The sequence below is a fragment of the Lethenteron reissneri genome, chromosome 29 (assembly GCF_015708825.2).
Source record: "Lethenteron reissneri isolate LAM-NWPU_2019-01 chromosome 29, ASM1570882v1, whole genome shotgun sequence".
In the NCBI taxonomy this organism is placed as follows: domain Eukaryota; kingdom Metazoa; phylum Chordata; class Hyperoartia; order Petromyzontiformes; family Petromyzontidae; genus Lethenteron; species Lethenteron reissneri.
The window spans coordinates 4985195-4997759 of NC_083807.1; the positions used below are offsets into that span (position 1 = coordinate 4985195).

The 12565-nt window shown below is 47.4% G+C and overlaps 1 protein-coding gene across 1 annotated transcript in view; it reads right to left on the reverse strand.

Moving 5' to 3' along the window:
* Nucleotides 1–4114: 4114 nt before the first annotated feature.
* LOC133349303 (solute carrier organic anion transporter family member 5A1-like) overlaps nt 4115–12565 on the reverse strand; it is a 41625-nt gene continuing 33174 nt past the window's right edge. The window contains 4 exon segments of the mRNA XM_061562679.1: nt 4115–6666; nt 7815–7879; nt 10273–10517; nt 12296–12458. Coding sequence (XP_061418663.1) covers nt 6113–6666; nt 7815–7879; nt 10273–10517; nt 12296–12458 — 1027 coding nt within the window. The 3' untranslated portion in view covers nt 4115–6112.

Genomic DNA, 12565 nt, shown 5'->3' on the forward strand with positions numbered 1-12565 from the left:
CGCATTTCTTTTCGATTTAAAGCTTTCGTGACTACAGGGATTCATATTATTGGTTCTTTCGGTAAAGTCACGTAGAAGGGAAATAATAAAATAATGAAAATAAAACATAATCAGATAAAATTCTCACGACGTTTCGGCCACAACGCAAGCAGCCGTCCTCAGGTGAAGAACAGGGCTGTCGGAAAGACAGCGTCCTAACGGCTCATTATTATGTTTCATTTTTATTATTTTATTATTTCCCTTCTACGTGACTTTACCGAAAGAACCAAGAATATAAGCGCATTTCCTTATGAATCTACCAGTGTTTCTCCACGCCTGCCGCGAAGACGTCGCTATTTTGAAAGTTCGGTTTGAACACGTGAGTGGACGAAGAACAACGTGATAAGAATGACAGGTTGCTGAGCTCCTTTGCGCGGAGGAACGATTGGGCATCTACGGCTGGCCCGGTCATGCTGCTATAGGGTGCTGTGAGAGTGCACAGTGTGTTCTATATAAAGCGGATGCAATAGATCGATAAACTTTGATAAGAGGACAAGCGCTGGCAACATTTCCAGCAAATATATTACGACTAAATAATAGTAATAATTCCTGTCGAGTTTAGTCTATTCACCTGAGCGTGCCTTGCAAAAGAGATGGTGCATCTCAATTGAATGGGCTCTCATCGTTCTATGTTAAACAAACAAAAACATTAAGTTGCGTTGACAAAGTAGGAACGTGCACATCAGATGGAGAGACTTGACAATTAATTCTAGATTTGAAGCTTTCGTGACTGCAAGGATTCATACTCTTAGTTTTTTCGGTAAAGTCACGTAGGTAAAAAATGAAATCAAAATTAATAAAAATACAAATATATAAGGTCCGTACCTCTTTGGACTTCTCTTCACATGATACTGATATTTTGCTGTGACAGTTTCACCTGAAGACGGAAGCTTGTGTTGTCTCCGAAACGTCGTGATTTTGTTTTTGTTTTTTTATTAATTTTGATTTTATTTTTTACCTACGTGACTTTACCGAAAGAACTAAGAGTATAGACTTGACAATTGTTCGGCATACTAATATGCACGTGCAAAACAATCCGAGGGTAATTGAATATCGCAGCGCATTTCTGTTGGCCTTGGTGATACGCTTGCTAGCATCAATATTGTCAATACGGTCGGTATCGTCTCCTGCTCGCGGGAGAATAGCGTGATTCAAGCACAACAGTTATCCCTGAATCTCTTGCAAAATTTCGTTCTCGATAAATACAACACACTCGGCTATTTGAGTCCATTCTTCCCACACCGTTTCAACCCGACTAGATTCTACACGCTGCTCATGTACGCAGTCGTATTAAAGTCCGATTCTAAACCTTTGCACAATTAATCACAGCCAAATAAGAGGCTCGAGAAAATATGAATACCATAGGTGTAAGAATGAAGCCACGTATACAAATTCTGCGTCTGCCACAATTCAAAGACAATTTTCTTCTAAATAGTGCTTTGATGTCATTACCTTTATTGCCGCAAAGCCACTATATTACGACCACAATATATATATCAACAAAATTCTACACAATGTCATTCCCATTGTGTGTATCAGCATTACGTCTCAAGGCGAATAATCCATTCGGAACTCTTGCAGGGCAGTGCAAAGCCACCTGTGTTAGGGGAGACAGGAAAAATAGTCCCTGGAACTACTTTTGAATTCCATTAAAGCAAAAAAACCTCTTATCTGCATTAGGGGAAACACTTTTTTCATCCACCCTGTAAAAGAGAAACATTTGTCACGTGACAGTCAAACATGATGTTTGTCATTTTCAACAGTGGGAATATAGCCAACATATTCTTAGGTTTTTTCGGTAAAGTCACGTAGGTAAAACATTAAAATTAATAAAAGTTAAATAAAAAAATCACGACGTTTCGGAGGCAACACAAGCTTCCGTCTTCAGGTGAAACCGTCACAGCCACGACAGCTGTATCAAGTAAATGAGAGATTGCAGGAGCTACCACTGCGTTTATATAATGGTTGGAGAAGGTGGTGAGGCAAGGGCCGCATACTTATTATTAATATGGTAAGGTGAGGCTTGAGACTATATTAATATATATATTAATAATAGTAATAATAATAATAAGTATGCGGCCCTTGCCCCACCACCTTCTCCAACCATTATATAAACGGAGTGGTAGCTCCTGCAATCTCTCATTTACTTGATACAGCTGTCGTGGCTGTGACGGTTTCACCTGAAGACGGAAGCTTGTGTTGCCTCCGAAACGTCGTGATTTTTATTTTACTTTTATTAATTTTTATGTTTTACCTACGTGACTTTACCGAAAAAAACTAAGAATATGAATCCTTGCAGTCACGAAAGCTTCAAATCTAGACTATAGCCAACATTAATGAAAAACAAAACGCTTTGACCTGGGGTGTTTTTGTTTATCTTGTGTGCAGTCATTCGTGAACAGGATGAGACCATTAACTCGTTACACGTGAGAGTCCGGCTAAATCGTAGGTGACTCTGGGGCAGTGGTTCTTCTTAACCTCGGGGGCACGAACTTCTGGGGGTGCAAGATGCCCTTTCTGGGGGTTTGCCGGACATGGTCAGATTTTTTTGTTCAAAGCGTTTTGCTTTGTATTTATCAACATACATTTTTTTTTAAGATTCAGAACCAAAGAGGTGCATGCTGCAGTGAAGGTTAAAGACCCACTGCTCTAAAACATAAATGTTTAAACCAGGATCTCTGAGCTCTGATGTCCGAGCTGCCCATCTATTTCCGTCACCAAATATTTTAAACTCGGATGAATATAAGAAGTATTACAATTAGCCACCCCCCCCCCACTCCGCATCCCAATTCAATAATACATTATTTCATGTGCTTACACTGCGGTGAATGTAGTGGCTTCCAGTGGCGAGAGCAGTCAGGCCAATCCGTTACGTACAACATACGCAAACTCAAAACGTGTGCATTCTTCACACACGTGTGTCCGTGACGTGTAGCGCAATCTACAGCGATCAATATTCACCGATGAATCATTACACGCGTGTTGTTACATCGAGAGCACTTGGAGCAATCCTGACAAGCTCCACTCTCTATATATTTGTGGGCGTTTTTATACAACATGCCATTCTCACGAGAACCCAAGTCAAGGTAATATGTACAATGGAGCTCGGCGTTTATATTTAGCTCAATTTGTAGAGGCTAAAATCATCGTGAATCACACGATGATTTGTAAAAAGGGAATTATCGTCGGTTGTAAAGTAGCAATGACCAGACCAGTATCATCCATTCTTCTCATTATTCTTGCAAAGTGGTTCGTTCGCAGGTGTCGTATTGCTAAAAAAGACGTGTTATATTATAAGAACGTACATTATATTTTATGTGCATCTCAATAATAATACATATTTTACAATGGTGTAGTATACACTGAGCTAATTTTTGTGAAAACACTCTACGTAAATCAAATTGCTTTTTGTGGTTAAGTACTGCATTGAGTTACAATAGTGTATGTGTTCCACTTATATTTACATTCATAGCAGAAGGTAAAAAAACAAACTCACAATGAATATTGCATCCAATCGTTACATTGCGGTAGCAATTATTTCGCAATTTCTTAATCAGATTTGCATATGAATGATATGTAATTCATACCTGTCCAAGTGGATCCAATGCATCTGGACAGGTGCACGACGTCACAAGCCAAACAAACGCATGAGAATTGTTACCTAGGGAAGGCATCGTTTCGCGAATCCCGCCGCTAGATCGGCGCTTGCAGACAACGCACTTTTCCGCGTGTACTATGTACAATCTTATCGACGCACAGTGATTCGTATCAAGCAAATATCAGGTCGAGCATAGATCCAAGTGTAGTATGCCAGGTTGGGCTGCGTGTTGAGCATTTACTCTCTCTCTCACTCGAGCTTTTGCCACGCACGACTGCTGCCAAATTATATCAATCGGAATATGTACTGGTAGGAACCTCCTGGTTACACCAGCCCACAGGGGATTATTGTGTCCGTCCGTCCGTCGTGCATCCAAAAATGGGAGGGGTTGGGCTGGGTGGAGAGGGAAGGGTGGGTATGGGCTGGGTGGGGAATGTGCTTGGGTGGGAGGGGTGGAGCTGGGTGGGGGTAGGAGGGGTGGGGCTGGGTGGGGAGGGGCTGGTCACCCCGTGGTGCCCTTATAAAACTCAACGTTTAACCTCCTCACGCCGGCTTGTGCCTGCCCTCACAGCAGAGGTCGCAACTGGGTACCCGATACCCGTTACCCTACCCGATACCAGGCTACCCGTACCCGACCGGGTACGGGTACCCGTTTGCGACCCTGGTGCGGCCGGGTACGGGTAGGCCGTGAGTCACTGGTGAGTAACCGTTTGTCACTCATTTCGGTTAGGGTACGGGTAGGGAACGGGTACTCGTACCCAGCCGGATACGGGTACCCATTTGCGACCCTGGTGCGGCCGGGTACGGGTAAGGAATCAAAACCCGTTTGCGACCTCTGCCTCACAGTCGGGCATATTTGCGGAATACACCACGCCGCCGTTGACCCTGGCCATTGACCGAGCAACCCAACGTTCCTACCAGCTCCCTCCGCAGGAGGAATGTGTTTCATCTGATAAGTCAGAAGAATGCAAGGAAAGGAGTGTGTGAGTATAAACACGAGTAAGATTTGCTGTGCATGGTGAAATTTCACGAGGATAAATTAACGTACGTAGAAATTCTTTCGCACTGCGCGTAGTAGCCAAAGCGTGCTAATCGGAGGTGCAAATGCTGAACGCAAGCGGCTGTGAAACTTGCGTTAGGTTAAGAATGTAGCTGTACAATTTATTAAATATTTCGTATCAGTGTGTTGTAGGCATAGTGTTATAGTTCCATTACACATATAAGGTTATAACTAGTCTTAGCATGAGAGTGTAAGCCATCAGCACACGTGTTTCACACGTAAACTAAAGTGTCATTGAGTTACATATCCAGGTTATTGTATATACGTTTTCCTTATGCATATGTCTTTCCGTATTTATTCGTGTGCTCTTAATGATGTCTTAGTACAGTAGAATTGTGAGCAGATTGCAACGTTCCAAAATAAATCATCTTGCTTCACTGACATTATTCAGTGTAACCAGTGACGATTATGTACGTGCGGATGGAATGATGCTCCGTTAAAGTGAGTGTATAATTTACATGGTTTGGTTAACATTTTACTTCTGAGCGCAGGCTATTGTGATGGCATGCCTTGCCATACAGCACCGAGTGACCGGCATAGATGTCCGAGTGAGTGCAATGTTTGCGATGTTTTTATCAGGTTATTGTACGCCGCTGCATTGCATCTAATGTACACTTTCTATACATGGGACCAGATCCGCATATTTATTAAGCAGCTGACATGCAGCATCGCTGATAATTCCATCCTTTCCTTTTTGCAGGTAAAGGAGACGTCAACACACTTTCATCTAAAGTCATCACGAGTTTGGCCCCTACTCTATTCATGACCGTTTGCACACATATCTGTAAATATGGCTATACATTCCAAATGTTGCGAAGTTGAATTTAAGTAACTTTTTTTCGAATTTATTAGCCGAGGTATTTCATGTCTTTTTTTTAGCACGTGACGTTTTTACGGTTTAAAACGAGATACTGCACAAACGTGGCACGTTCATATTTATTTATCTCTATATTGCAAGACGCACACGTTTATAATCCCTTCACAGTTCCAATCGCCATACGTACAATATATGTCTGTAAGGTGTCAACATCCAGCACTAACTCCCATCTTTGCCAAGACGTGTAGAGCCAACGTGGAAGAGTAGGCCAAATAGCCCACCATCAGGGGCCTCTCTAGGGCTTCCTCTGGGTGGAGACACCATCGCCACATTGCGATGCTGTCCCCTTAAACTCGGTGCAACGATGTGATGCACGCATGTAAGCACGCACGCGCGCACACGCACGTACGCATGTAAGCACGCACGCGTGCACACACACGCACGCACACGCACGCACGTAAGTACGCACGCGCGCACGTAAGCGTGCACGCAAGCACACACATGAGCGTGTACCCACGCACGCTCACGTGCTTGCGTACACGCACGCAAGTGCGCACGCAAGCGCGCACGCCGAAGGCACCGGACGCGCGACGAACCCCTACACCCGAGTGCTGCCGAACACGACGTTGTCGTTGGAGTCGGCCGGCGCCACGGCGCTGCACAGGCTGATGGACGCCGCCCCGTCGCTGTAGTCCCGGTGATGGACCAGCGCCGGGCTGCCGGCGGGCGCACCCCTCGGATCGGCCGCCGCCGCCGCGGACGCGGCGGCCGCGGCGGTGGCGGCGGTCGCGGCGATGGCGAGGTTGCCCGTCACGAACGAAGGGCAGGAGCGAGTTCGCATGCAGCCGTGAATGCGCGCGCTGCGTTCGGCACCGTGGCCACCGGGCCTCCCGTCGGCCGAGGAGGCGGCGCTCGGCTTGTCGCCGGCGGCCAGCGAGGCGCGCTCCTCGCGCCGCTTGATGGAGTACCACGTGAGGAAGATGAAGATGAAGCCCATGAACTTGATGCCCGCCACGAGGCCGAAGTAGACGAAGCGGAAGGAGGTGACGTCGTACTCGAGGCACGAGCCGTAGGTGCCGCAGTCGTGCTGCTGCCACAGCATGCACGTGGTGTCGATGACGGCGCCGAAGTAGATCGGAGTCGGGATGTACGCTGGCGGGTGCGAGGGAGGCACAAGCGCCGCGTCAGGTGCCGTTAAGCGCCGCGAATCCACGGCGAGAGCTCTCGAAACCGGGCTGGTAGAACTGCCTTTTTTAAATCCTTTGTATTAAGTTCGCTTGCTTGCTTAGGACCGTGCAAATCTTTCGGTCGTTTTTTAACCCACTTCCCGTGATCCAATCGAGCTGACATTTTCCACACAGACTCGTTGTGCGTGACAATTAATGTTCGTGAAATTTTTTTTCAAAAATTGTACACTTTTTAGGACAAAAATATTATATTTAATTACCAATTGCTTAATGGTGCAATGCAATCATCTGACCCATAGGTGGCAGCCATCTCAAGCCAGAGGACGAGAGGACTCGCATATCAAGGATTTATAGTGAAAATCTTTGTTTTTACGGGTTATACTTGTGTTTTAGTTTCTTTATTTTCATCTAGCTTGTGCTTAGACCCCGCTCCTTTAGTACCATGGAATGATAATAAAAAATACTTTCATTTTATATAGCATCAATCAGCACACATGCTCACCAAGCAAAGGAAAACTCTACTACCAAGCAAAAATCTAAAATTATAAACAAATTAAGAAATGTCACTGAGGCGAGTGTCAACGCCTTCAACCTTTGCCCCCCAAAAAATTGAAAACTTTAACTGGAACTAACCTCAAGGTTTACTCAATCTTAAAGTTACAGGACTGCACATTGCAAGCTCGCCACTGAACACTTTTGTCATCATTCTCCTGGTGGCCTGGGGGCTGTGTAGCATGGGTGCGGGCTTAGCATTGTTGGGTTGCTGAGAGTGTGGAAATGTTTATCTATAGAGGTGGCCTTTTTGGCTTGCAGATAGCTATTTTGCTTGAACATTTTGAGCCAGGCTCAGTCTGAATTCTGGATACGTGAAGTCCGGTTAGCCGGGGTTTACCAGAGAATGAAATCGCATTTTTTCGCTTTACCAGTTTCCGGACCGAGCCTGGCTCAGTCTGAATTCCATACACATGAAGTCCAGTTAGCCAGGGTTTACTGGAGAATTAAATAGCATTTTCTTTCTTTAACATTTTCCGGACAAAACCTGGCTCATTCTGAATTCCAGACATGCGAAGTCCGGCAAGCCGGAGTTTACCGGTGAATGAAATCTCATGTTACCTAGAGTGCGCAGCAACACGAACTGCATGCCGAGTGCCAAAGGCCTTTCTGTTTCTTCCACCGATCTGGATCAAGACAAAGATAATCATCATTCGGTCTTCCACGATGTTAAAGCACCAGTAAACACAAACACTCGCGTATTGCACCTACACCACGAGTATACCGCATATTCGTTACAATCATTAACGACCATCATCATCATCATCCTTCATGGTCTTCGGACACCATCATGCAGTCTCACTTCTGCACATGTCATTGCACCGTCTCAGCGGCGTTCAAACTCTCAGCTGTGGCCCTTTCTTGGCTGCCGCTCCGTCACCAGTCTCGTCCATCGGCCAAATTCCCTCCCAGCTATATGACGTGTCCAGCCCAAGCCCGCTTACTTTTATTGACAGTCAACACGATGACCCACCTCCTCCTGCCACCCCATAACTTTTGATCATTTTTCCTCGCCTTCCCCTTATAACAAAAAAAAGTGCGTGCGCACGCTCGCACTCCCTACGCAAGTGGGGTGGTGAGATCATTTCATTCAGAGAGTATTTAGATGCGATACATTTCCACATCACGAGAAGCCAATTCATTAGGCGATGGTTTTTTTAGTGATAGCCAGGTCGGTTCTGATAAAAAGAGGCAATGGGCCTTACCTGGTAATTTTTAAAAAAAAAGGTATTCGTAATACATTTCTCTCCCTCTCCCCCAGCCAGTGAGCTCTACGTTTCGGACTTCTGCCCACGGGGTTTCTGTGTCCCCCTTTTCTGCTTTTAAATCCTTTATATTAAGTTCGCTTGCTTGCTTAGGACCGTGCAAATATTTCGGTCGTGTTTTAACCCACTTCCCGTGATCCAATCGAGCTGACATTTTGCACACAGGCTCGTTGTGCGTGACAATGCATTTTCGTGAAAAAAATTCCAAAATTTTACACTGTTTAGGGAAATTTTTTTAAATATTTAATTACCAATTGTTTAATGCTGCCAGACAATCATCTAACCCATAGGTGGCAGCCATCTCAAGCCAGAGGACGAGAGGACTCTAGCCGCCCCGATGTCACGCATATAAAGGATTTGTAGTGAAAAACTTTGTTTTTACGGGTTTACTTGTTATTGCTTGTGATCTGTACCGGGTTCTGGTCAGAATATTAGTTTTTTAAACAGTCAGTGTGATGCCTCCAATTTTAGTTTGTCCTCTGCTTTCCTCCTTCTGTATGTCGGCGTAATTCCCAGCATATGACAAATCAGACGATACATACTCATTGAACATTTCTCCTTATCGCACATTGGTTTTATTAATCACCATATTGTGCTTCCTCATCCCTGTGCAATTCCCACGTTCTTCACCATTATCGGTTATTGATAACACGTAGCCTGCCTGGGGCTATTAAAACGTGCATATTAATTTTCTCTTGTTTTGGCGGGGAATTGGTGGTACTGTGGTTAACATACTACGCTATGTACCTGGCGACCTGAGTTTGAACTCTGGCCACGGTTAATTCCAGCAGCGAGTGATACCTGAACTGGTCCTGGGTCCCGCACTTTCACCAACCCACACGGTGAGGTATGGTGAGGTATGGTCAAACAATCCTCCACAACTCACGTGGTCTACGGAGACCTTAATCTCGTAGTCTGTGACTTTCAATGCTTCATTGTCCTTCAGTCGGGCATGAGCAGCTAAATGTAAAATAATAATTAAAAAACTCACTGGCTTTGAGTTTGTAAAAATAACCAAATGTAGTTTTACTCACGAGTGCTTATATATATTTTATAAATCCACTGCTGAATGAAGGCCACATCGATCACGGTGGTTGTTTGACCATACTTCACCAAACTGGTCAGTGTAGGTTGTTGGTGATGGGGGGGGGGGGCAGGGGAAGACCAGGACGTCTTCATATATCCCTCGCCACTTGGTGTCATTTGCCGTAACCGGGAATTGAACTCAGGGTGCCGGATCAGTGGCGCGGTGCGCTGTGCGCCAACCGCCGCACTACCGCCACTCCCAATGCGTTCTCCTCTACGTCAGCCAATCGCACCTTTGCCCGAGCCCATCACGGAAAGGACCGCAGCACCTGAGCGTGACGATGATGGCTCTGGATGAAGAGGAAAGACCCCAGCTGGGCCCCGAAGTGAGAGGAGCAGGAGGTATGCGGTCAACAATGCTTGACTCAGGGAGGAGGACGCCCCTGCCATGCATAGTCCCATGGGATGTTGGCTATCAACAAAAAGGCAACTCCTATGACTAATTGGGAATGGGACGCAAGCGTAGGATTGATCACCCTGTCGCTGGCCGCCTTTGGGGAGGGTGTATAGTGTGAAAGGCCGAAACACCCTAGGAACCAAAGGTACACTACTGACGATGCGCTCCCCAAATTTCACCAGGCTCACTGTTCATGAACTCTTGGAAGTGCTTGCACAAAGGATAGAAACATCTCATCCTGTGTTCTTGGAATCGGAAAGGACCGCAGCACCTGAGCGTGACGATGATGGCGGAGGGCTGAGCGCAGGCCGTGATGAGCGTGACGATGAAGAGGAAGATCAGAAAGGGCACCAGCGTGCGGCAGTCTCTGGTGCACTTTCCCGGCAGCGCGTGGCCGCTCTCGTGCAGGAACGTCTTGATGATCACCAAGTGGATGTGTCCCCGGTGGCCGCTCTCCGTCTGTGCGATCACCTTCTGGCTCTGGATGCACGCGCAGTCCGTGAAGTTGTGGATGTTCTGCGAGCGGCCGGAGTGGGAGCGAGCGGGAGAGCGAGAGCGGGAGGTTACACGGATGTCGGTCGAACGTCGGGTCACGTGCAGGGCGCTTTGAACGCACGTGCGTTGAACCTCTTTCACGCCGTGCGTAGCCAGCCGTGCGAATCGGAGGGGAGAGAGGGGATGGCAAATAGGTGCACGGAGCAAGAGCACAGCACAGCGAGCGGCTGATTTGCTCAAGTTTCGTGATAATTATTAAATAGTTATGGCTAGCCATCGAACAAAAATGGCGACTGCATCGCACGCTTTCAGATGTGCTTCTGCGGTCATCTGGAATGGTCTTACTTCCGATATTAGGAAGCGACTGGAGCTATGCAGTTTTAAATGTAGATTGAAGACGAATTTCTTTAAAACGTAATCATTGTGTTTAGTTTGTTGCCCTTCCCGGACAACTCCAATTAGCACGGTTGGCTACACACGGTGTGACATCAGTTCAACATTTCTATCTAGATGGAGTGTACAAGGAACATTTTGGATTTCATCATCTTTTCATAGTGTGATACAAAACGTACATTTTCAAAAGGTCACAACTGATAGCTCTACTGAGTGGCTTATCGTGTGGATAATTTATAGAAGCCAAATACTCTCAACGCACGTTTCTAAATGTGAAGGTAAAAACCGGAGGACCTCGAAAAGAATCCACGCGACTACGGGGAGAACACGCAAACTCCAAATATACAGCAGCAGGCGTCAAGGGTTAGGGATCGAACCCACGACCTCCTGTATACCAGGCGAGGTAGTTAACATCTCGCTGCCGTGGCACCCAGAAGAGACATCCAAACTCTTTAATTTCAACCCCCTCCATCTAAAGTTTTATGCCATACCCAGCACCAACGACCGAGAGTTGAACGAACCGAATATGCCCCGTGGCAGCACGTGGCCAAAACCAGGAGGGAATGAAACACTCAACCCGCAGCTCGACACTCAGATTACAAGTGGCTGCGACAACCTCCGTGGCAGAACCGCCAACGGCAGCAGCAGCAGCAATAGGCACAAACATGGCCACGCACACCATACAGACATTCGCAACAACAACAACAACTGTGGGGATAAAAAAAAAACAATTGGTCAGGCCCGTTGGGAACGAACACACTTGAGCCCTCTTCTTGGTTCTTTCGGTAAAGTCACGTAGAAGGGAAATAATAAAGTAATAAAAATAAAACATAATAAAATAATTATCACGACGTTTCGGCCACAACGCAAGCAGCCGACAGACCTGTTCTCCACCTGAGGACGGCTGCTTACGTTGTGGCCGAAGCGTCGTGAGAATTATTTTATTATGTTTTATTTTTATTATTTTATTATTTCCCTTCTACGTGACTTTACCGAAAGAACCAAGAAGATGAATCCCTGCAGTCACGAAAGCTGTAAATCGAAACACTTGAACCCACTTGGTGGTTAGTGGTGGTTGGTGGTGGTGGTTAGTGGTGGTTGGTGGTAGTGGTGGCGGTGGTGGTGGTGGCGGTGGTGGTGGCGGTGGCGGTGGCGGTGGTGGTGGCGGTGGCGGTGGTGGTGGCGGTGGTGGTGGTGGTGGCGGGGTAGTGGTGGCGGTAGTGGCGGTGGCGCGGCGGCGGCGGCGGCGGCGGTGGCGGTGGCGGTGGCGGTGGTGGCGGTGGCGGTGGTGGTGTTGGTGGCGGTGGCGGTGGCGGTGGTGGTGGCGGTGGCGGTGGTGGTGGCGGTGGTGGCGGTGGTGGTGGTGGTGGTGGAGCTGCATTGGCCAAGCGCGTGCAGCGTCGTACCCCGCTGGCCGAATCCCTGGAGGCGGCCGTGCAGCCGGCCAGGCAGGGGTTGAAGTAGGTGATGCCGTCGGAGCCGCACACGGGGCTGTACTGCTGCATGCGGCAGCCGCAGTTCACGTTGCACTCCCACGTCAGGTTCCGCCGCGTCACCTTCAGGGAGGGCCTGGCAGCAGACCCGACGGGGCGCGTTGGGTGGCGGCCCGTTTGACGCGTTTGCTCGGCGCGAACGGCGTGGGTTTTCGTAGCGGCGTGTCGCGTACGGTGCCGGGG